Below are 26119 nucleotides of genomic sequence, written 5' to 3'. Positions count from 1 at the left end.
GCCTCATTTTGACTTGTTTTAAGGACATTACATCAAAGTTGGTTCAGCCTGAAGTGTGGTTTTCCACTTTAATTTTGAGTGTGACTCCAAATCCAGACCTCCATGGGTTGATACATTTGATTTCCATTGATAATTTTTGTGTGATTTTGTTGTCAGCACATTCAACTATGTAAAGAAAAAAGTATTTAATAAGAATATTTAATTCATTCAGATCTAGGATGTGTTATTTTAGTGTTCCCTTTATTTTTTTGAGCAGTGTATATATAAATAATACACATATATACAGTTGAAGTCGGAAGTTTACATCCACTTAGGTTGGAGTCATTAAAACTCGTTTTTCAACCACTCCACAAATTTCTTGTTAACTAACAATAGTTTTTGCAAGTTGGTTAAGATATCTACTTTGTGCATGACAAACAATTTTCCAAAGATTGTTTACAGACAGATTATTTCACTTATGATTCACTGTGTGACAATTCCAGTGGGTCTGACGTTTACATACACTAAGTTGACTGTGCCTTTAAACAGCTTGGAAAAATGCAGGAAATTATGTCACAGCTTTAGAAGCTTCTGATAGGCTAATTGACATCATTTGAGTCAATTGGAGGTGTACCTGTGGATGTATTTTTAAGCCTACCTCCAAACTCAGTGCCTCTTTGCTTGACATCATGGGAAAATCCAAATAAATCAGCCCAAAAATTATAGACGTCCTCAAGACTGGTTCATACTTGGTAGCAATTACCTAACACGTGAAGGTACCACACATCTGTACAAACAATAGTACGCAAGTATAAACACCATGGGACCACGCAGCCATCATACCGCTCAGGAACGAGACGCGTTCTGTGTCCTAGAGATGAACGTACTTTGCTGCAAAAAGTGCAAACAATCCCAGAACAACAGCAAAGGACCTTGTGAAGATGCTGGAGGAAACAGGTACAAAAGTATATATATCCACAGTAAAACAAGTCCTATATCGACATAACCTGAAAGGCCACTTAGCAAGGAAGAAGCCACTGCTCCAAAACCACCATAAAAAAGCAAGACTACGGTTTGCAACTGTACATGGGGACAAAGACCGTACTTTTTGGAGAAATGTCCTCTGGTCTGATGAAACAAAAATAGAACTGTTTGGCCATAATGACCATCGTTATGTTTGGAGAAAAAAGGGGGGTGCTTGCTTACCGAAGAACACCATCCCAACCATGAAGCACATGTGGATATATTGAAGCAACATCTCAAGACATCAGTCAGGAAGTTAAAGCTTGGTTGCAAATGGGTCTTCCAAATGGACAATGACCCCAAGCATACTTCCAAAGTTGTGGCAAAATGGCTTAAGGACAACAAAGTCAAGGTATTGGAGTGGCCATCACAAAGCCCTGACCTCAATCCTATAGAAAATGTGTGGGCAGAACTGAAAAAGCGTGTGCAAGCAAGGAGGCCGACAAACCTGACTCAGTTACAACAGCTCTGTCAGGAGGAATGGGACAAAATTCACCTGAACCATTTGACCCGAGTTAAACAATTTAAAGGCAATGCTACCAAATACTAATTGAGTGTATGAATTCTTCTGACCCACTGGGAATTTGACGAAAGAAATAAAAGCTGACATAAACATTTCTCTCTACTATTATTCTGACATTTCACATTCTTAAAATAAAGTGGTGATCCTAACAGACCTAAAACAGGGAATTTTTACTAGGATTAAATGTAAAGAATTGTGAAAAACTGAGATTAAATGTATTTGGCTAAGGTGTATGTAAACTTCTGGCTTCAACTGTGTATATCTCAATGGAATAGTTGTAAGCACTTCATAAGCTCTATATAACTCCATTATAAGCCCATCTATAGCAAAATGAGCCCCAACAATATGAGAGTAGCGCTCAAGAGTGGCGCCGGAGAAGGCAGATGTTTTACGTGCCCCCAACCGTTTGTGATTTTTGTTTGTTTATTTACATTGTTTGTAACTTTTTGTTTGACTTATTTTGCAGATAATATTGCCGCTACCATCTTTCATGACCGAAAATAACTTCATCAGGACTGTGATTACTCACCAAGGACTGACAGAATCCTTTCATTCCTTTAATGAGTCGGACGAGGCCGACGTGAACAATATACTGCTTTCTCGGGAATAGGCCCAGATCCCTGTGATTTGCGTGAAGAGGAGGAGGAGAAAAAAGGGCCGGAGGGCGGGCTGCCATCTGAGAATTCGTAGGCGATCGAATAAACCCCCACTTCCTTCCATTCTGCTAGCAAACGTGCGATCTTCGGACAATAAAATAGATGACCTACGCGGAAGATTAAACTACCAACAGAACATTCAAAACGGTAATATCTTATGCTTCACGGAGACGTGGCTGAACGACGACACCATCAACATACAGCTGGCTGGTTATACATTGTACTGGCAGGATAGAACATCGGCATCTGGTAAGACAAGGGGCGTCGGAAAATGTATTTTTGTAAATAACAGCTGGTACATGACATCTAAGGAAGTATCGTGCTATTGCTCGCATGAGGTAGAGCATCTCATGATAAACTGTAGACCACACTACCTACCTAGAGAGTTTTCATACGTATTTTTCTTATCTGTTTACATACCACCTCAGTCAGAAGCAGGCACTGAGACAGCATTGAATGAGATGTATTCCGACATAAGCAAACAAGAAAACGATCACCCAGAGGCAGCACTCCTAGTAGCCGGGGACTTTAATGCAGGGAAACTCATTTTTACCAAATTTCTATCAGCATGTTAAATGTGCTACCAGAGGAATAAAAACTCTGGACTGTAACGAAGTTCGTCTGTTGTTTGAAGAGAGTCAGACCGAAATGCAGCGTGTAGGTTACTCATGACTTTTAATGAAGATAATGCGGTACATGAAATAACTGAAAATACAAAAACAACAAACGAGTGAAACTAATTACAGCCTATCTGGTGACTAACACAGAGACAGGTACAATCACCCACGAAATACAACGCGCACTCAGGCTACCTAAATACGGTTCCCAATCCGAGACAACGAGAATCAGCTGACTCCAATTAGGAATCGCCTCAGGCAGCCAAGCCTAACTAGACACACCCCTAATAATACACACTCCCAATTAATACAAACCCCAATACAAAATACAACATATAAACCCATGTCACACCCTGGCCTACCCAAACATATAACAAAAACACAAGATACAATGACCAAGGCGTGACAGAACCCCCCCCCCTAAGGTGCGGACTCCGGGACGCACCTCAAGAGCATAGGGAGGGTCCGGGTGGGCGTCTGTCCATGGTGGCGGTTCTGGCTCGGGACGTGGACCCCACTCCATAAATGTCCTAGTTCCTCCCCTTCGCGTCCTAGGATAATCCACCTTCTCCGCCGACCATGGCCTAATAGTCCTCACCCTGATCCCGACATAACTGAGGGGCAGCTCGGGACCGAGGGGCAGCTCGGGACCGAGGGGCAGCTCGGGACAGAGGGGCAGCTCGGGACAGAGGGGCAACTCAGGACAGAGGGGCAACTCAGGACAGAGGGGCAACTCAGGACAGAGGGGCAACTCAGGACAGAGGGGCAACTCAGGACAGCAGGGCAGCTCAGGACAGAGGGGCATCTCAGGACAGAGGGGCAGCCCAGGACAGAGGGGCAGCCCAGGATAGAGGGGCAGCCCAGGATAGAGGGGCATCTCAGGACAGCAGGGCAGCTCAGGACAGAGGGGCATCTCAGGACAGAGGGGCAGCCCGGGACCGAAGCAGCCCGGTACTGAGGGGAAGCCCGGTACTGAGAGGGAGCCCAGTACAGAGAGGAAGCCTAGTACTGAGAGGAAGCTCAGTACTGAGAGGAAGCTCAGGCAGGTAGTAGGCTCCGGTAAATCCTGGCTGGCTGGCGGAACTGGAAGATTCAGGTTGACGGGCAGACCTGGAAGATTCAGGTTGACGGGCAGATCTGGAAGAGACTGGTTATCGGGCAGATCTGGAAGAGACTGGTTGTCGGGCAGATCTGGAAGAGACTGGTTGTCTGGCAGATCTGGAAGAGACTGGTTGTCTGGCAGATCTGGAAGAGACTGGTTGTCTGGCAGATCTGGAAGAGACTGGTTGTCTGGCAGATCTAGAAGAGACTGGTTGTCTGGCAGATCTGGAAGAGACTGGTTGTCTGGCAGATCTGGAAGAGACTGGTTGTCTGGCGGCGCTGGGCTGACTGGCGGCACTGGCGGCGCTGGGCAGACTGGCGGTACTGGCGGCTCTGGGCAGACTGGCGGTACTGGCGGCGCTGGGCAGACTGGCAGTACTGGCGGCGCTGGGCAGACTGGCGGTACTGGCGGCGCTGGGCAGACTGGGAGCACTGGCGGCGCTGGGCAGACTGGGATCCTGCCAGTTCACACGCTGCTCGGTCTGTGAATGGTGGTGGGTGATTCTGTAACGAAGTTCATCTGTTGTTTGAAGAGAGTCAGACCGAAATGCAGCGTGTAGGTTACTCATGACTTTTAATGAAGATAATGCGGTACATGAAATAACTGAAAATACAAAAACAACAAACGAGTGAAACTAATTACAGCCTATCTGGTGACTAACACAGAGACAGGTACAATCACCCACGAAATACAACGCGCACTCAGGCTACCTAAATACGGTTCCCAATCCGAGACAACGAGAATCAGCTGACTCCAATTAGGAATCGCCTCAGGCAGCCAAGCCTAACTAGACACACCCCTAATAATACACACTCCCAATTAATACAAACCACAATACGAAATACAACATATAAACCCATGTCACACCCTGGCCTACCCAAACATATAACAAAAACACAAGATACAATGACCAAGGCGTGACATGGACCACCTTTACTCCACACACAGAGACGTGTACAAAGCTCTCCCTCGCCCTCCATTTGGCAAAACTGACAATAATTATATCCTCCTAATTCCTGCTCACAAGCAAAAATTAAAGCAGGAAGCACCAGTGACTAGATCAATAAAAATGAAGCAAATGCTAAACTAAAGGACTGTTTTGCTAGCACAGACTGAATATGTTCCGGGATTCCTCAGATGGCATTGAGGAGTACATCACATTAGTCATTGGTTTAATCAATATGTGGATCGATGACGTTGTCCCCACATACCCCAACCAGAAGCCATGGATTACAGGCAACATCCACACTGAGCTAAAGGCTAGAGCTGCCGCTTTCAAGGAGCGGGACTCTAACCTGGAAGCTTATAAGAAATCCCTCTATGCCCTCCGACGAACCATCAAACAGGCAAAGCTTCAATACAGGACAAAGATCAAATCGTACTACACCAGCTCTGATGCTCGTCAGATGTGGCAGGGCTTGCAAACTATTACAGACTGCAAAGGGAAGCACAGCCGAGAGCTGCCCAGTAACACGAGCCTACCAGACGAGCTAAACTACTTCTATGCTCGCTTCGAGGTAAATAACACTGAAACATGCATGAGAGCACCAGCTGTTCTGGAAGACTGTGTGATCACGCTCTCCGCAGCCGATGTGAGTAAGAACTTTAAACAGGTCAACAGTCACAAGGTCGCAGGGCCAGACGGATTAGCAGGACGTGTACTGTGAGCATGCGCTGACCAACTGGCAAGTGTCAACACTGACATTTTCAACCTCTCCCTGTCCGGGTCTGTAATACCAACATGTTTTCAGCAGATCACCATAGTGCCTGTGCCCAAGAACACTAAAGGTAACCTGCCTAAATGACTACCGACCTGTAGCACTCACGTCTGTAGCCATGAACTGCTTTCGAAAGGCTGGTCATGGCTCACAACACTATTATTCCAGAAACCCTAGACCCATTCCAATTTGCATACCGCCAGATACACAGATGATGCAATCTCTATCTCTATTGCACTCCACACTGCCCTTTCCCACCTGTACAAAATAGAGAATGAAAATGCTATTCATTGACTACAGCTCAGCATTCAACACCATAGTGCCCTCAAAGCTCATCAATAAGCTAAGGACCCTGGGACTAAACACCTCCCTCCGCAACTGGATCCTGAACTTCCTAACTCCAACACAGGGGCCCCTCAGGGGTGCGTGCTCAGTCCTCTCCTGTACTCCCTGTTCACTCATGATTGCACGGCCAGGCACGACTACAACACCATCATTAAGTTTGCCGATGACACAACAGTGGTAGGCCTGATCACAGACAAGACAGCCTATAGGGAGGAGGTCAGAGACCTGGCCGTGCGGTGCCAGGACAACAACCTCTCACTCAACATGATCAAGACAGAGGAGATAATTGTGGACTACAGGAAAGAGGACCGAGCACGCCCCCATTTTCATCGACGGGGCTGCAGTGGAGCAGGTTGAGAGCAATTGAGATTGCATCATCTATGGATCTGTTGGGGTGGTATACACATTGGAGTGGGTCTAGGGGGGATGGGATGGTGGAGTTAATGTATGCCATAACCAGCCTCTCAAAGCACTTCATGATTACAGAAGTGAGTGCTTCAGGGTGGTAGTCATTGTGTTTATGTGTTCTGTGCAGAGTATGGAGGCCTGGGTCTGGACTTCAGCTACAGTATAACCGTGTCAGAGGAGCTGGGTAACATCCGCTGTGGAGGCATCCCCATGGCCATCGGAGTCCAGACTGATATGGCCACACCTGCCCTGGCCAGGTAATGTATATGCACCCATCTGGCCCATAGACATGTTATTTTCATTATGAGCCAATCAAGCAAGTCATTTGATTTTTATTTTGTATAATATTTTAATAGAGGAAAGTAAAGACATACAATCAATTGCACAATCACGTAGCTTTTTCCCTTTGGACCCCCCTCCCCTTTTGTCTCCCACCCCACCCTTCCCAATGTAATTTTATTTCTAAACTGCATAAATTAGTCTCTGATTCCCACTGACACACACACACACACAAGAAACATTTGTAAAGTCAAGCTTTTTTGAAGACTTGGAGACAACCCACTCTTCTGACATCTCCGCTTCAATATGCACACCAACAAACCAAAACTAGGACTTAGTGGCTTCTACAAGTAATACTTGACAGATGTTTAAATACTTCAGAATATATCGTGTTGATGATGAGTCAAGCAGCTGTATGTATGCTATTCATTATACATAGCAAAATAAGTGCAAGGTTTTGGCAACTAAGCCCTTTTTCTACTTGCCCAGGGTCAGATGAATTCCATTGTTATGTTTCTATGTGCAGTTTGAAAGAAGCTAACTAGCGTTAGCTCAATGACTGGAAGTCTAACAGAGCAGTTACTTGATCAGCTCTTTAACCACATTGTCTCTGTGTGTTGTGACACTGTGCTAAATGGCATATACTGTAGGTTTGGCTCTACAGAGCTGAAGAAGGAGTTTCTGCTGCCCTCCATAATGGGAGACAAAGTGGCCTGTCTGGGAGTGAGTGAAGTCGGAGCCGGCTCAGATGTTGCTAGTACGTTGCCTTCATTTAGTATCCCACCAGTATTTTATTATAGCCTAACTTCTTCTCATCCCTAAAGCAGATTCTCAGTAAACACTCAACCAATCTGGGACGGAAAAGGAGGCTCAATATATTTCTAATGCGGGAGGACATCAGAGCACCAGCATGATTAAAACACTCTTAATGGCAAATGATAGCATGAAAATAACAAATATATATACATATATTTTCTCCCTTGTTTCATCTTGTTCAAAGCAGGAAGAAAAAGCATGCTTATCTGTGCACCTACACTGATTTGGAGAATAAAGAATGATTTCTGTTCTGTTTAGAGTAATATCACCACAGGCTCTAATCGGGCACCAATCGATTGTTAATCTATACTAGGGTTCCCCAACTGGCGGGCACGCGTGTGATTTCATTTGTCCCCCCAAGTTTATTGAGCATGAAAAAAATATATATATATTTTTTATTGTTGGACAAAGAAGAAACACCAGCAATTTGGTTCCAAGTGCAATTAATTTTGGAAATCTGTTCCAAAGTATTCCCACGCAAAATAGAGAGAGACTTTTAGTATCGTAGTGTATGTGGACACCTGCTCGTCAAACATCTCATTCCAAAATCACGGGCATTAATATGGAGTTGGTCCCCCCTTTGCTGCTGTAACAACCTCCACTCTTCTGGGAAGGCTTTCCACTAGATGTTGGAACATTGCTGCGGGGACTTGATTCCATTCAGCTGCAAGAGCATTAGTGAGGTCGGGCACTGATGTTGGGCACTGATGTTGGGCGATTAGGCCTGACTCGCGGTCGGCGTTCCAATTCATCCCATGGGTGTTGAGGTCAGGGCTCTGTTCAGGCCCGTCAAGTTCTTCAACTACGATCTCAACAAACCATTTCTGTATGGACCTCGCTTTGTGCCTGTCATGCTGAAACAGGAAAGCGGCTTCCCCAAACTGTTGCCACAAAGTTGGAAGCACATCTAGAATGTCATTGTATGGTATAGAGTTAACATTTCCCTTCACTGGAATTAAGGGGCCTAGCCTGAACCATGAAAAACAGCCTCAGATCATTATTCCTCATCCACCAAACTTTACAGTTGGCACTATGCATTGGGGCAGGTAGCCTGGCAATCTGTCAAACCCAGATTAGGAGAAGCGTGATTCATCCCTCCAGAGAACACGTTTCCACTGCTCCAGAGTCCAATGGCGGCGAGCTTTACACCGCTCCAGCCGACGCTTGGCATTGCGCATGGTGATCTTAGGCTTGTGTGCGGCTGTTCGACCATGGAAACCCATTTAATGATGCTCCTGACGAACAGTTCTTATGCTGACATTGCCTCCAGAGGCAGTTTGGAACTCAGTAGTAAGTATTGCAACAGCAGTTAAAGTGGTCAGGGGAAGCTCTAGCAGGGCAGAAATTTGACAAACTGACTTGTTGGAAAGGTGGCATCCTATGACGATGCCACGTTACAAATCACTGAGCTCTTCAGTAAGGCCATTCTCCTGTCAATGTTTGTCTATGGAGATTGCATGGCGGTGTGCTTGACTTTATACACTTGTCAGCAACAGGTGTGGCTGAAGTAGCGAATCCACTAATTTGAAGGGGTGTCCACATACTTTTGTGCATATATAGTGTATATGTGATCATATACAAATGTAAGCAGGGTTTGAAATGTTTTAGTAAAATATTAAATATGTTTGGGCTTCTTGCTGTCAATTTGCAGTCTACAAAATATTTGTAATTATATTCTGGCACGCTGACCATCCCCTCAAGAAGAAATCTTCCCGCGGTTCAATCTATATTGAACAAACATATAAATGCAACATACAACAATTTCAACCATTTTACTGAGTTACAGTTCATATGAGGAAATCAGTCAATTGAAATACATTCATTAGGCCCTAATCTATGGATTTCACATGACTGAGCAAGTGCACAGCCATGGGTGTGTCTGAGAGGGCATAGGCCCACCCACTGGAGAGCCAGGCCCAGCCAATCAGAATGCGTTTTCCCCACAAAAGGGCTTTATTACAGACAGACAGAAATACTTCTCAGTTTCATCAGCTGTCCGAGTGGCTGGTCTCAGATGATCCTGCAGGTGAAGAATCCGATGTGGAGGTCCTGGGCTTGCATGGCTACACGTGGTCTGCGGTTGTGAGGCCGGTTAGGCGTACTGCCAAATTCTCTAAAATGATGTTGGAGGCAGCTTATGGTAGAGAAATTAACATTCAATTCTCTGGCAACAACTCTGGTGGAGATTCCTGCAGTCCTGCCAATTGCGTGTTCCCTCAAACCGTGAGACATCTGTGGCATCGTGTTGTTACAAAACTGCACATTTTAGTGGCCTTTTATTGTACCCAGCACAAGGTACACCTGTGTAATGATCATGCTGTTTAATCAGCTTCTTGATATGCCACACCGGGCAGGTGGAAGGATTATCTTGGCAAAGGAGAAATGCTCACTAAGAGGGATGTAAACAAACTTGCGCACAACATTTGTGATAAATACCCTTTTTGTGCATTTGGAACATTTCTGGGATCTTTTATTTCGGCTCATGAAACACCGGACCAACACTTTACATGTTGCGTTTATAGTTTTGTTGAGTGTATTATAAGGACATGTGCAAATAAAGTATTAGCAAACTCAAAAGGAGTTTATTTAACCCACTGGTATATATGTTGTCCTTTCACTGATCAGATGATGCCATTCTTACAGTAGTAGTACACTAATCAACCACGGTTGCTACTACTAATTACAGTGACACCCAGTGGTGTGGCAAATGAAGACATTAGATGGTCTGCATCCCAAATGGCTCCCTATTAGTCCACTACTTTGGCCAGAGCCTGATGGGCCCTGGTTAAAAGTAGTGAACTATATAGGGAATAGGGTGCTATTTGAGACATATTATGATCTGGCATCTGGGGGTCAAAGGACAGGTCTTAATGCCACTATGGGTCAGTTAAAAGGTCTCTGTTTCATCACATCCACAGAACCTTGCTATATACAAATACTATGTATATGCAGATGGATAGTTTGAGGATATTCATGTACGGTAAGTTCATAGCCAGTTGAGCTTCCATTTGAGTTAATACAGTTATGCAACGGTGCTGTTTTTTCACTGCAAAGAGTTGACTTTCAATACTAGTTAATTCCACAAACATTCTGGATATTCAGATTGCTAATTTTGCTCAAGAAATTAAACCTAATTCAAGTATCTAATCAGAAACGAGTCCCTATTGTCGCACAAAATTCATGTGGCTTTCATGGTTTTTAAGAATGCGGCCGAGGTAATAGCTGTCATCGAATGAGCTCAGTGTTCATTTGTCGATTTTGCGCTTTTCTTTTTTGTCTTGTTTAAATACTTAAGAGACGCCAGGTTACTGTCCATTGGAGGAGGCGCTGATGAGGTCATGCTGTCGATCATATGCAAGTACATGGACACCCTACCCAAGAAGTGATGTCACAGTGCCAGTATGGCTTTCACCTCAATCCAGAACATTGTTCCCATTCCTTCGCTTCTCTATAATGACTGGATAGGTGGAAGTGATACCTCTTAGTTTATGCCATATTGCTTACACCTATCCAGTCCATGAAGGGGAGTTCCAGAAGGAACAGAACCATTTTCTGGAATTTAATGAACACATCAGAATTGCAGTTTAAGATTTTAATTTGTTAATCAATTTAACCGCTGTGTTGCACTTACCTTATGAAAATGCATGTACTGTACTACAGGGCCAGTCAGGAATGTTTTTCAAATAGTGCCTCCATGATTTCGTTCCATTAATTTCTTTATGACAATTGAAAACTGCGGTCCTAGAGTAGTTGTGAATTTGTTTGTGTATTGTGGAGAGGATTTGTAATCAATGTCTAAGATCAAGTTTTTGTAGATAGTCTTAGGAATACAATGAATAGTATGTACCGTGGTGTAAAATAAATTAAGCTCTATATACCTCAATCTTTTGTGACTTCTTGAAAAACAATTGTTGAGAAAAGAATCAAACTCTCTGGAGCGTCAAATCCAAAACATCCATGTTTATTTACATATAAAACATTTGACATCAGTTAACGGGAGAACAGTGTGCAGTGGAGATGAACAGTCTCTGTAGATGGGACAGGAAATGTTTGAAGTGAGCGCACACCCTAATTTATTCCTCAAAACAAAAACAAGATGTTTGTTTATAGTGGAACTCTATTGATCAAATGTTAAATCAGTCTCACATTGGATCAAGCAACCTCTGACAGCGAACCCAATTCCAATCTTTTTTCACTAATCAACTCTGAAAAATGTGATTGGGGGAGAGATCAGAATTGGGCTGCCTGTGTAACATGTTACTGCTTAGCCTTGCCAGATTTTTTGATGCAATAGATCGCTCATCCTGTACATCAACTTGCATAACGATATGCATCATCGTTAAGGGACTCTGTAAGAAAGTGTCACATTACAAACGTATGGCAGTGTCTACTCATTCCATCAGGGTTGTCTAAAATTAACAGACATTTTTTATTATTCTCTATTGCACATTGTCATTGATGATTTGGGGGGAGTCTCCTCAAACATTCAGCACATTCTTACAGTCTCACTGTCATCATCCTGGTCTTCTGATGCAGAGGTGCACGCATGGCACAGACTGGGAAAGGAAACACGAGGCAGGGAGGGAAAAGCCGGGGCCTCCTGTAACACATCACCTCAGTTTGATAAACCAGTAAAGGATGGTGAAGACCAAGAAGCAGAAGAACAGCATGTAGCACAGGAGCTTGGTCTGGCTTCCCCTGGAAAGCTGCTTCACTCTCCCTATGGTGGCCCCCAGCAAACCTCCCGTTGAGTCAAAGTCTGAGTCCTGTCAGTAGGGAAAATAACAAAACAATTACATCCAGTGACATGTTTTGCCATCCTGATTTGAATTGCTCTGAAATGTGTAATAAGGTAAATCCATTTGAATTCAATCACTTTGACAGCACCCTTTACGAATCGAACGAACCCTTCCATACATATTTGTCCATTGTAGAAGTGCTCAGAAAGTGACTTTGGACCTGAGTGCCAAAACATTCAAGTGCTAACAGTGCTAAAAGTTATATTTTGCATAACATGAAACAGCCATGTCTTCTTCACTGGAAAATATAAATGGTTGAGAAACAGGGTTGTCAAACAATTTTTTACATTTCCTGAAAAAAACCGTTAGGGTCAGGGCTGGCCAAGGAGGCCATGGTTCCGCTGGACATGGTAACGCAGGGGGATCATAGGGAGCGGATCAGTTTCTTCCTTATCGATTCACCTGCGTTTCCCCTCATTTCCTGGAGACACGGGGCTCTTCAGGGGTGGTCAGATGAGTGTTTAGGTAGGTGTATAGGAGTTTCCATTGGTGCCATGTCGGTGGAGAGTCCAGACCAGGTTTCCACTGTGCGCATTCCCTCAGAATATGCCAATTTGGCTATCGCTTTATGTTTAAAAAAAGGCGACCAAATTACCACCCCATCGATGGGGAGATTGCGTGATAAACCTCCAGGAGAACGCTGCACTTCCCAGGAGTCACGTGTACCCATTGTCACAGGAGGAGACGTTGGCTATGGAGACATATGTCACGGAATCTCTGAGGCAGGAGTACATTCGGCCCTCCATGTCACCCGTCTCCTCGAGTTCTTTTTTGTGAAAAAAAAAGGAGAGTGGAAAACCACGTTTAGTACCACATCGGGCCACTAAGAGTACCTCGTCATGCCGTATGGGTTAAAGAATGCTCCAGCCGTCTTTCAATCCTTTGTAGATGAGATTCTCAGGGACCTGCACGGGCAGGGTGTGGTGGTGTACATTGATGACATCCTGATCTATTCCGCCACACGCGCTGCGCATGTCTCCCTGGTGCGCAAGGTACTTGGACGACTGCTGGAGCATGACCTGTACGCCAAGGCTGAGAAATGTGTGTTCTCCAAACGAGCCGTTTCCTTCCTGGGTTATCGCATTTCCACCTTGGGGGTGGTAATGGAGTGTGACCGCGTTAATTAATGCCGTGTGTAATTGGCCGACTCCGACCACGGTAAAGGAGGTGCAGCAGTTTTTAGGGTTTGCCAATTACTACCGGAGGTTTATCCTGGGTTTTGGCCAAGTGGCAGCTCCTATTACCTCACTGCTGAAGGGGGAGCCGGTGCATTTACGGTGGTCGGCCGAGGCGAGCGGAGCTTTCAACTGGTTGAAGGCGCTGTTTACTGACGCGCCCGTGTTGGCGCATCCGGACCCCTCGTTAGCGTTCATAGTGGAGGTGGATGCGTCCGAGGCTGGGGTTGGAGCCATGCCATGCTGCCAAGCTCCGCTGCTGCGATTTATTTTAGAAGAAGCTGGGTCCGGCGGAGCGGAACCATGATGTGGGGGACCGTTGTTAGCTATGGTAAAAGCCCTGAAGGTGCGGAGACACTGGCTTGAGGGGGCTAAGCACCCTTTCCTCATCTGGAGTGACCACCCCAATCTGGAGTATTGGAGTGGGGAGACTGAATCCTTGTCAAGCTAGGTGGGCCATGTTCTTTACCAGATTCAGATTCACAATCTCTTATAGACCAGGTTCCCTCAACCCTAAGGCGAAGCACTGCCCCGTCTCTATGACACTGAGGACCGGTCCATCGATCCTACTCCCATCCTTCCAGCTTCTAGGCTGGTGGCACCGGTGGTATGGGAGGTGGACGCGGACATTGTGGGTGTTGCGGTTGGAACCTGCGCCTTCACAGTGTCCTACCGGTCTCAGGTACGTCCCGCTTGGTGTCCGTGATCAATTGATTCGGTGGGCTCACACACTACCCTCTTTAGGTCTTCCGGGGCTTGCGAGGACAGTGCGGGGTCTTAGGGGGAAATACTGGTGGCCCACCTTAGCCAAGGACGTGAGGCTCTATGTCTCCTCCTGTTCAGTGTGCGCCCAGAGTAAGGCTCCTAGCCACCTGCCTAGAGGGAAACTACAGCCCCTCCCGGTTCCACAACGGCCCTGGTCTCATCTGTCGGTGGACTTTATTACTGATCTTTCCCCGTCTCAGGGAAACACTACCATTCTGGTCATTGTGGATCGGTTCTCTATGTCCTGCCGTCTCCTCCCATTGCCTGGTCTCCCTACGGCCCTACAGACTGCGGAGGCTCTATTTACCCACGTTTACCCACGTTTACTCACGTTTACTCACGTCTTCCGGCGCTACGGGGTGCGTATCTGATCGAGGTCCCCTGTTCACGTCCCAAGATTGGAGGGAGTTTATGGAACGTCTGAGGGTCTCGGTCAGCCTGACCTCTGGTTATCACCCTGAGAGTAATGGGCAGGTAGAGAGAGTGAACCAGGAAGTGGGTAGGTTTCTGCGGTCATATTGCCAGGACCGGCCAGGAGAATGGGCGAGGTACGTCTCATGGGTGGAGTTGGTCCAGAACTCACTCCGTCACTCCGTCACTCCTCCACGAACATGTCGCCATTCCAATGCGTGCTGGGCTACCAACCGGTTCTTGCTCCGTGGCATCAGAGTCAGACCGAAGCTCCTGTGGTGGAGGAGTGGGTGCAGTGCTCAAGGGAGACCTGGAGGGCAGTCCAGTGGATGGCAGAACAAGAGTGCTGAGGCCCCTGTGTTCGCACCAAGAAACAGGGTCTGGCTCTCGACCCGAACCCTGCCCCTCTGCCTGCCCTGCCAGAAGCTAGGGCCGCAGTGTGTGGGGCCCTTTAAAGTCCTGAGGAGGATAAACAAGGTGTGTTATAGATTACAACTCCCCTCTTACTATCGCATTAACCCCTCGTTTCATGTGTCTCTCCTCAGGCCGGTGGTAGCTGGTCCCCTACAAGAAGGTGAGGTGCCGGAGGTCCCTCCACCCCCTCTGGACATCGAGAGGTCCCTGCTGCTTACACGGTACGAGCTATTCTGGACGCCGGGTGAGGGGCCTGCAGTACCTCGTGGACTGCGAGGGGTACGGTCTGAAGGAGAGGTGCTGGGTACCGGTGGGGGATATTTTGGATCCATCGCAACTAAGGGGTACTGTCACGAATCCTGCCGAAGATGGTGCCTCTTCCTGTTCGGGCGGCGCTCGGCGGTCGTCGTCGCCGGCCTACTAGCTGCCACCGGTCCCCTTTTCTGTTTCAGTTAGTTTTGTCTGATTAGTTTCACCTGTTTCTTGTTTGGGTTTTCTTTTGGGCTATTTAAACAAACCCGGTAGGCCCACCGGCTTTTGTGCGGGCTTGTTTTTCTGTTCATGATGTGTGGATTATTGTGGATTCCGTTTTTCCGGACAGTTTCGTCCTGGTTGTTGGACTGGGTATTTATGCGCCCTTAAGTGTGGCGTGACCGTTACTCTGTTCTTGGAATAAAGATCCATGTTTTGAACTACCCTGATCTCTGCGCCTGACTCCTCCACCCACTACTCCTAGAAGCCTTTACAGTAATTTTGATTTTTCAGGGGGTGCTGCATTACCTTCAGCACCCCTTCTTCCCGCGGCTATTCCATACTTCTAGGGTGCTTTCTCACCAGCTTCTCAGGTTTACTGTTCATTTGAGCGATATGAAATGGAAGGGAGTTCCATGCAATAATGGCTCTATATAATACTGTACTCTTTCTTGACTTTGTTCTGGATTTGGGGACTGTGAAAAGACCCGTGGGGGCATGTCTGGTGGGGTAGGTTTGTTTGTCAGAGCTGTGTGTAAGTTAACAATGCAAACTATTTGCAATTTACAACACATTAATGTTTCTTATAAAAAGAAGAAGTGATGCAGTCAGTCTCTCCTCAACTCTTAGCCAAGAGAGACTGGCATGCATAGGATTTATATCAGTCCTCTGATTACAACGAAGAGCAAGACGTGCCGCTCTGTTCCCCGTAGCACTCTACCACACGACAATAATCAAGATAAGACAAGACTAGTTCATCTGACTATTACAGACCAGGGAGATATAGTTCATCCGACTATCATAGACCAGTGAGATATAGTTTGTCTGACTATCAGAGACCAGGGAGATATAGTTCATCTGACTATTAGAGACCAGTGAGATATGGTTTGTCTGGCCATTAGAGACCAGGGAGATATGGTTTGTCTCACCATTAGAGACCAGGGAGATATGGTTTGTCTGGCCATTAGAGACCAGGGAGATATGGTTTGTATGGCCATTAGAGACCAGGGAGATATGGTTTGTCTGGCCATTAGAGACCAGGGAGATATGGTTTGTCTGGCCATTAGAGACCAGGGAGATATGGTTTGTCTGGCCATTAGAGACCAGGGAGACATGGTTTGTCTGGCCTTTAAAGACCAGTGCGATATAGTTTGTCTGGCCATTAAAGACCAGTGCGATATAGTTTGTCTGGCCATTAAAGACCAGGGAGATATGGTTTGTCTGACTATTATTATTTATTTATTTAACCTTTATTTAACAAGGCAAGTCAGTTAAGAACAAATTCTTATTTTCAATGACGGCCTCGGAACAGTGGGTTAACTGCCTTGTTCAGGGGCAGAATGACAGATTTTTACCTTGTCAGCTCGGGGATTCGATCTTGCAACCTTTCGGTTACTAATCCAATGCTATAACCACTAGGCTACCTGAATGATGTAATTCAAGGGTAGGCAACTCTGTTCCTGGAGTGCCACAGGTACTGCAGGATTTTATCCTAACTAGGCACCACACCTGACCAACTGAGCTAATTGATCATTTCAGTGACTGCCTGAATTCAACACACCTGGTCTTCCAGGTCAGTTAACTCAGAATGTATGAAGTGTCTGCGGCCCTCCAGGACCAGGGTTGATGTAGTTGCCTACATAGCAACACAAAGAATAAGAAAAGAAAGCAATGCATTGGAGATGTGTCAAAGTATTACAGATCATTCTTCTTTTTCATTTTTAGATGGTCATAAGATTCATATGGAGCATAATATTTTCTGCACAAAATAAATATGTACATTTACTTAATCAAAATACAGTTTATTCTATCCCAAATGGCACCACATTCCTGATTTAGTGCACTGCTTTTTACCAGTGTCCTATGGGTCCTGGTCAAAAGTTGTGCACTATACACGGAATAGGGTTCCATTTGGAATGTCCATCCTATTTATTTTCCCAAGGGCAGCTGTAAGGGTGTAATGCTGCCACCACGAGGCGCCTAAAGTTCTGTTACTCCAAGTTCTCCTCAAACTTTGGTTACTGCTCTGTGTCATCTTTGAGCTTCCAGCACGTTCAATTGTATTATTAAATGAATACATTATTATTAGGTATACTACATGCAATCGCTTTTATGAAAAAATATTTTTCTTACTAGCACTGACTGCTGATAAGTACTTTGAGGATAAATGTACTTGATACCATTGTGAAATGTTGTTGTCCCACCTTGCTATCTTAAGATGAACGCACTAATAAGAGCATCTGCTAAATTACTCAAATGTAAAAGTGTAAAATGTTTGATTTCTGTAGACTTCCAACTAATATTATGGTGACTGAATATTGCCTTAGAACAACAGGCTTATGCAGCATATGAGGTAAAGGGTCTGATAACTCATGAAATGGACTGATTAGCACATGGGCTCCATGGTTCTCTATATAAAAGTAATTTAAATAAAACAGTGAATTACCAGTAAATTGCCTAACCCATTGTTCTGCCACTAACTAATACAGTGGCCTGACTAGAAACTCATCGCACAGCTCGAGCACTACTCTGAGTTCGAACTCAGAGGTTTTTTTTGTAATAGAAAATAAATCACTAAGTCTATTACAGAAGGAACATTTTCACGGCATTTGCTGGTGGTTTTATCTCATGACAAAGTGACAAAAAACAGGGATACATTTTTTTACGTGATTAAACTTAGGAACGGTCTTTTCTGAAATGCGTATTTATTTGTTGTTGACAAAATCGAGGAGTGGGAACTTCAAAGTAACAATTTACATACAACTATGGGAACATTTTCATTCCCCCTAAATCCTTCTTAATGTTTCCTCCATTTCTGGTCCATGGGTGTTCAATTGGATTGGAAGAATTGCGTCACTGTTCGCCTCCTTTCCAACGCTAGCATTCCGTCACCTCATCTAAGGACAGGGAGATAGATAGGTATATTTGGGACCCGATTCAGGAAACTGGGCATATGTGGCAAGTCACGACTTTACGTAAAAAAAATATATTTTTTAGCAAAATTAGTTATTTGGCAGAAATGCCTTCTAGAACATGTGCACTTCCATGTGCATTAATAACAAACGTGGATGCCATCTGTAAATACGAATAAAATTGTTAAATTACGAGCCGAATCCAGGTGGTGAGTCACATTTATGACATCCTCTCTGATACCACATCCTCGGTAATGGATGATTTACCCTGAAGTCCTAATAGAGTACCAGCCAGACATATTGCACGTTTACTATTTATATCCAAGCTGAATGGGCTGGCAGTTACCTATTGATGACTTCCATAAATATGTATAGCCTCCGAATCACAGAGCTACAGCTTTTCTTTAATGGGATGATTGAATAAGGGGAAAAGCACAGGGCAGGTACAATGGTAGGGGTGAAAGAAAGGCTAAAAGGTTGTTTTATGAAACTCCACATGAGAAGATTTATTAAACTTTTGTCATGTCTTAGATGGTACAGAGCAACACTGAAAACAAGAAAATATGCGTGTACTGATTCTGCTGCCCAAACTAATATTTACACATTAAATAAAAATGCATGAGCGTGAACAGAACACATTGTTACTTTTCTATTGAGTTGGTTTCTCAACAGAAACTTGCAAGTTAGGGTTCATGTCAAAACAACTAAATAGATCGGAAATGTCATGTTATTGTATATTGGGTGGGAATGTACCTGCAGTTGTGTCAGTATTCTGTATCACAGATTACATTGTTGTGTTGACTTTCCGATACTGTATATACAGACTCTGGTAAAGAGGTTAATGTAAATATAGTTTGTTGACTTCCTTCTAAGGCCAGCAAAGTAATGAATGTGCTGCCATAACTCTCTCCATCTATTAAGTGGGGCAGCAGGTACACTAGTTGTTAAGAGCATTGGGACAGTAACGAAAGGTCGCTGGTTCGAATCCCTGAGCCGAGCTGGTGAAAAATCAGAGCAAGGCACTTAACCCTAATTGTGCCTGTAAGTTGCTTTGGAAAAGAGCGTATGCAAAATGTAATGGTTACTACCCTGCTCTAGTCCGGCTGTTCTGAAGGGGCTGAAAATAACCCAGTCAAAGCAAGATAAGAGAAAGTTAAAGATTTAGGGTGGAAAGGAAGTGGGATAGGGAGAGAAACAGGTATCAAGCTCTTGGATGAGAAGGGGCATGGTGACAATGCCAGCATACATGAAAAAGAGGACACACATTCAGTTCTTATTCCTGTTTAGTAACAGGATTATATTTGAGGCAAAGTGGAATTTCAGGACAAATGGGAGAAAAGCAACTGAGTAGTGTACAGACAAAAATGTCTTGAGTTATTTTATTATATCCATTATGTCATGGTGTGAAAACTTAATATAAAGTTAAGCAAAGGTTTTTGTTAAAATGTACTATGTTGAAAACACAAAACAATACATAAATTATTTTGCTAATATTGCTTAACAATTTAAACAGCGCCTCAGTATAACTTCATCATAAATGGTGGAAAACAGTAAACTGTTAAAATATTTTTTTTAAATCTAAAATACATTTAAACAATTCTACAAAAATATATTTTTATATTGTATGATAGTTGCCATGGTAAATGTATACTACAATACAAACTGTCTTGAGAAACGTACTCAGCAAAATACTGCTGGTGTAGGTCGATTCACATTTGATTGATTGGTTTGCTATTTTCAACGATGCATCACAATGAACCATTACAGACAAGGCAGTGCAAGTAGCAAGTCAATTATGGTGCAGTAAAAAAATACAATTCAACATGTCAATGTTAGTTCAATTATAGTCAATTCATGTGACCCTTTGAATAAAATCACTGAATCAAATTGTTGACCATTTAATATTGTTATTAGGCTTTATTCTAATACGGTTTTTGGAAGTTGTTCTCATCATGCCTGCTCTTCTGCCTGTTTTTCTGCTTATCCATGGTTTCCCAGCTGAAACAAAGAAAATGACATATCATCATACAGGTCATTATTACATCCCATTAAGGTGCAGAACATTCCGTTTGCATGCTGGTGGGCAGGGAGACCCTCAGCTCTGCTAAAACCATCTAAAACTATTGAAAACTATGTGCAGATTAACCTAAACCACACATACCTGTCAGTTATAATACACTTTTATTTTACTCAAATATCCAATTAATGTGGCCAATATTGAGAGATTGAGATGTAATTCAGCTGTTTTTGGGCACTGTACTTCATCAAAAGCTGGCCGCGCAATCCCCAGTTAGAAAAGGACAAAGTCAAAAGCATGTTACTTATAATGTGATCCAAAGTTAGCCAGTCCTCCAGTCACACAATGACCTCAAACACAACCTGTTACTCTGACACTAGCTGGCGCTAACGAAAAGGCCTGTAGCCATTACTGCAATTATGGGGAACATGCCAATGGTTGTTGAGCTGGCAGATGTAATAAGTCTATTGGTCATTATATTCAAAAACACCCCCTCCCTTCCTCCCAGTTATATCTTCAGATAAACAGAGAACACTGTGTGTGTGTGTGTGTGTGTGTGTGTGTGTGTGTGTGTGTGTGTGTGTGTGTGTGTGTGTGTGTGTGTGTGTGTGTGTGTGTGTGTGTGTGTGTGTGTGTGTGTGTGTGTGTGTGTGTGTGTGTGTGTGTGTGTGTGTGTGTGTGTGTGTGTGTGTGTGTGTGTGTGTGTGTGTGTGTGTGTGTGATGACCACTATCATACCTTTAGCACAGATGTCCATGCAGCTTTGTCTGGATATAAAGTTGTTGCTGCTTCCTCCACAACCTGAATAGATGAACTGCTCACACATCCTGGAGGCTGAGTTGTAGTAGTAGCGTGGTATAGATGCAGCACACCCTCCTTTATCCAGGGGATCCAGGCAGAGCACAGGAGTAGCTGTCAAGCACATAAAACAACTATAAGAACTCTGGGAGAGAGTAGGCTACTCTTCAGCTAACATTAACCAAGACGCTCATCTCTGGTAGTCTGTAACCTAGCCTGGGTGCCAGTCTGTTTGGTAATGTAACCTAGCCTGGGTGCCAGCCTGTTTGGTAATGTAACCTAGCCTGGGTGCCAGCCTGTTTGGTAATGTAACCTAGCCTGGGTGCCAGCCTGTTTGGTAATGTAACCTAGCCTGGGTGCCAGCCTGTTTCTGATCTGTCGCCAACTCCTTATGGAACTCTCATGCCAATCATGACAAGGAGTGGCCAGGAGTTGAACAGCTAAATAGACGGGTAACCAGGCTACATCTCTAGTTTCTTAATAACGTAAGTAGATATAAAATTGAAAGAGGATACTGGATGGAATCATTTCAGAATAATATTGTTATAGAAAAACAGGACAATAGGCAGAGAGTTGGCTACTCTTCAGCTTGCTTTGTCTCATTTTCGACCGAGAGGCTCATCCCCGGCTTCTGAACATAAACAGACGCACAACTGAGAGAAATGTATGGAATAATTTCAGGACAATGCCTGAGAGAATTAAGGCACTCGTATACTGTGTGACTCTTGAGTATAGTATTGATAGTAGAGACTGTTAGAGTGTCAGGATTGGTCCTTTTTGTACTGGTCCTTCTTTGTTTTTTTGTTTTGTATCCCCTTTTTCTCCCCAATTTCGTGATATCCAATCACAATCTCGTCTCATCACTGGAACTCCCCAACGGGCTCAGGAGAGGCGAAGGTCGAGTCATGCGTCCTCCGAAACATGACCCGCCAAACCTTGCTTCTTAACACTTAACCTGTACGCCAGCCGCACCAATGTGTCGGAGGAAACACTGTTCAACTGACTACCGGAAGTCAGCCTGCTGGTGCCCAGCCCACCACAAGGAGTCGCTAGAGCGCAATGAACCTGGGATCGAACCTGGGATCGAATCCCAGGCTGTAGTGCCTTAGATTGCTGCGCCACTTGGGAGGCTGGTAATGGTCCTTCTATCTAGTTTGAGTATAGTATTTATTAGAGGTCGACCGATTCGTCGGAATGGCCGATTTTGGACACCGATATGGCCGAATAAAAAAAGAAAATTCTTAGACCTTTATTTAACTAGGCAAGTCAGTTAAGAACACATTCTTATTTTCAATGACGGCCTAGGAATGGTGGGTTAACTCCCTCGTTCAGGGGCAGAACGACAGATTTTCACCTTAACATCTCGGGGGATTCGATCTTGCAACCTTACAGTTAACTAGTCCAACGCTCTAACCACCTGCCTCACGGGGAGCCTGCCTGATACGTGAATGCAATAAGCCAAGGTAAGGTGCTAGCTAGCATTAAACTTATCTTATAAAAAACAATCAATCATAATCACTAGTTAACTACAAATGGTTGATGATATAACTAGTTTATCTAGCGTGTCCTGCGTTGCATATAATCGATGTGGTGCGTATCATTGCACCAATGTGTACCTAACCATGAACATCAATGCCTTTCTTAAAATCAATACACAGAGATGTATATATTTTTAAACTTGCATATTTAGCTGAAAGAAATCCAGGTTAGCAGGCAATATTAACCAGGTAAGAAATTCTGTCACTTCTCTTGGGTTCATTGCACGCAGAGTCAGTGTACATGCAACAGTTTGGGCCGCCTAATTTGCCAGAATTATACGTAATTATGACATAACATTGAAGGTTGTGCAATGTAACAGGAACATTTAGACTAATGGATGCCACCCCTTAGATAAAATACGGAACGGTTCCGTATTTCACTGAAAGAATAAACGTCTTGTTTTCGAGATGATAGTTTCCGTATTCGACCATATTAATGACCTAAGGCTCGTATTTCTGTGTGTTATTATGTTATAACTAAGTCTATGATTTGATAGAGCAGTCTGACTGAGCAGCAGCAGGCTCGTAAGCATTCATTCAAACAGCACTTTTGTGCGTTTTGCCAGCAGCTCTTCGTTGTGCCTCAAGCATTGCGCTGTTTATGACTTTAAGCCTATCAAGTGTGCGCGCTAATAGCGTTTCAAACTTCACTCGCTCTGAGACTTGGAGTGGTTGTTCCCCTTGCTCTGCATGGGTGACCCTGCTTCGAGGGTGGCTGTTGTCGTTATGTTCCTGGTTCGAGCCCAGGGAGGAGCGAGAAGAGGGACGGAAGCTATACTGTTACACTGGCAATACTAAAGTGCCTATAAGAACATCCAAAAGTCAAAGGTAAATTAAATACAAATGGTATAGAATAGTCCTATAATTCCTATAATAACTACAACCTAAAACTTCTTACCTGGGAATATTGAAGACTCATGTTAAAATGAACCACCAGCTTTCATATGTTCTCATGTTCTGAGCAAGGAACTTAAACATTAGCTTTCTTACATAGCACATATTGCACTTTTACTTTCTTCTCCAACACCTTGTTTTTGCATTATTTAAACCAAATTGAACATGTTTCATTATTTATTTGAGGCTAAATTGATTTTATTGATGTATTATATTAAGTTAAAATAAGTGTTCATTCAGTATTGTTGTAATTGTCATTATTACAAATAAAATATATATATTTTTTAAATCGGCCAATTAATCGGTATCAACTTTTTTTGGTCCTCCAATAAATCGGTATCGATATTGAAAAATCATAATCGGTCGACCTCTAGTATTAATCCGTGGAGGCTGCTGAGGGGAGGACAGCTCATAATAATGGCTGGAATGGAGCAAATGGAATGGCATCAAACACATGTGTTCAATGTATTTGGTACCATTCCACCTATTCCGCTCCAGCCATTACCACGAGCCCGTCCTCCCCAATTAAGGTGCAACCAACCTCCTGTGGTATTGATAGAGGTGACCGTTAGAGCTTCACGGTTGGTCCTTTTGCACTGGTCCTTATATCCAGTTTAATTTTCATTTCATATTGCATGTCATCATGGCCAGACTTTTGATGAGGATGTGGCTGGTTACAATCAAATTGCCAAATTTCATGAAAAAGCTTCCTCTAATCTTGTTTCTACATCATTCCAAAGTAATACAGCGTTAATAACACAATAGAGTGAACACCTTTATTTAACTAGGCAAGTCAGTTACAAACAATTCTTATTTGCAATGATGACCTACTCTGGCCAAACCCCGACGATGCTGAGCCAATTGTGCACCGCCCTATAAGCCCATGCTCAACGCTGGATGTGGAAAGGTTTTCCCTATTGTGGTCTGTTTGTCCTTAAATCGGTTCGCGTTGCCCTGGCAGCCTCCATAGACGAACTGCTCACACCGCATGGTGGTTATGAAGTAGCTCGGCCAATAGGCCTCACAGGGACCCGCCTCTTTCTGGAACCTGCAGATCTGTGGATCTCTGGTGGGGTGGAGAAGGTGAAAAGAAACACATTCTTATGGGAACTATTGAAAAATGAAATGGGTCTCATTGTATCGTCTTTTATCCTGAATTGGTTTGGATTTCCATTTCAAAACCCCAAAACTTTTCTAAAGTGCTGTCGGCTATATGTTCATACAATTCATGACTTAGAATTGTTTTAATGACACAAAATAAATGGCCTATAGTCTAAATAAAAAAATAAAACTGAACTTGATGAATATTTCAATGCAAAGAAAAACTACTGAGAATACCACACAAAAACAGACTTGTATAAACAAATAAAAACGTACCTTTTATTCCAAAACATGCTATCTCACACACCAGAAAACTCTTGAAGTTGTTTGCATTCCCTAGGCACCCTCCATAGACAAACTCTTCGCATTGTTGAGTGAAAGTATTGTAGTAGTAACGTTGGAGATATACTTTGCAAGGTCCCACATCTACTTGAAGTTGACACACCTCTGAAATTAGCAGAAACACACAACATCAACACTATTGTTGGCTGCAAAATTAGGTCAAGGAATCTCTGAAGTACAGATTCATGTCGACAACAACTTTATCACTACTGAAAAGTCATGAGCCAACGCCCATTGATTGATTATGATTGCAAAGTATTTTGGCGTCGAGAAAAACTAATAAAATATTAATGTGGCTATTACCAGTTACGGTATTACAAATACATCAAATCATTTTTCTTTACCTCGTGTTGGTGAAAATGCAACAACGTAACAACAAGAGCATGAAAGGATCAGAAAAATCAATGAACTGAGCTCCATTGTTGTAGATTTTCCCCAAGTTCAATTCTCCTGAACTCTTCTAACTTTTCGCACCATCAGTACAGTCATTTATACTCTTGTAAACGCTCTCCCAAACGGCACGAGGGGCGGGCTATAATGGCTAATTTCCATACAAACCCGAAGTAGGAACGACCTGATTAATGTTCTGATCTGCATCATAGACAACGTCACGTTCATACACTGTTGAACTAATAACGCAATATGTCAAACGTCCTTCATCGCGCGCAATAGATACGGTCCAAACATTGATGTGGAAAGAGACGACCATAAATGTAGGCTAGTCTGGGAATGAAACTATTATGGGAGTATCATGAGAATAATGATTTGGTAACAGATTTATGAACATATGTGTCATAATATATGACAATGTTAATTATTGTTTTTCTTCTAGTTTATTTAACTTGTGAAGTCAGTTAAGAACTCATTCTTATTTACAATGACGGCCCACCCCGGTCAAACCGCTGGGCTGGGCTAATTGTGCGCTGACCTATGGCACAGCCCAATCACAGCCAGATATGATTCAGCCTGGATTCGAACCAGGGACTATAGTGATGCCTCTTGCACTGAGATGCAGTG

General features: G+C 43.8%; 4 protein-coding genes across 11 annotated transcripts in view; 2 read left to right on the top strand and 2 right to left on the bottom strand.

Moving 5' to 3' along the window:
• zgc:85777 (uncharacterized protein LOC405871 homolog) overlaps nt 1-26119 on the top strand; it is a 186731-nt gene that overhangs the window by 40321 nt on the left and 120291 nt on the right. For 2 of the 7 annotated variants that reach the window (XM_052472622.1, XM_052472623.1), the window contains exon 3: nt 6499-6628. The exons of 4 other annotated variants lie outside the window; for them this stretch is intronic. In XM_052472622.1, coding sequence (XP_052328582.1) covers nt 6499-6628 — 130 coding nt within the window. Of the gene's footprint in view, nt 1-6498; nt 6629-7300; nt 7408-26119 lie in introns of all 7 variants that reach the window. One more of the 7 variants, XM_052472621.1, reaches the window with a different exon arrangement.
• The window catches only part of LOC127909949 (guanine nucleotide-binding protein G(T) subunit gamma-T1-like), a 126802-nt gene that overhangs the window by 41697 nt on the left and 58986 nt on the right, over nt 1-26119 (top strand). The window lies entirely within an intron of this gene.
• Nucleotides 11834-26119, bottom strand: part of LOC118399623 (BET1 homolog) — a 137890-nt gene continuing 123604 nt past the window's right edge. The window contains exon 4 of the mRNA XM_052472628.1: nt 11834-12232. Within this exon, the coding sequence (XP_052328588.1) occupies nt 12077-12232 (156 nt within the window). The 3' untranslated portion in view covers nt 11834-12076. The remainder of the gene's footprint in view (nt 12233-26119) is intronic.
• The window catches only part of LOC118399078 (tissue factor pathway inhibitor 2-like), a 57849-nt gene continuing 51491 nt past the window's right edge, over nt 19762-26119 (bottom strand). The window contains exons 4-5 of one of the 2 annotated variants that reach the window (XM_052472626.1): nt 21168-21341; nt 19762-20411 (exon numbers count right to left, since the gene is read on the bottom strand). In XM_052472626.1, coding sequence (XP_052328586.1) covers nt 20296-20411; nt 21168-21341 — 290 coding nt within the window. In that variant the 3' untranslated portion in view covers nt 19762-20295. The remainder of the gene's footprint in view (nt 20412-21167; nt 21342-26119) is intronic. The other variant, XM_052472627.1, reaches the window with a different exon arrangement.

The sequence above is a fragment of the Oncorhynchus keta genome, chromosome 20 (assembly GCF_023373465.1).
Source record: "Oncorhynchus keta strain PuntledgeMale-10-30-2019 chromosome 20, Oket_V2, whole genome shotgun sequence".
NCBI lineage: Eukaryota > Metazoa > Chordata > Actinopteri > Salmoniformes > Salmonidae > Oncorhynchus > Oncorhynchus keta.
This window is presented reverse-complemented; position numbering and strand designations above follow the sequence as displayed.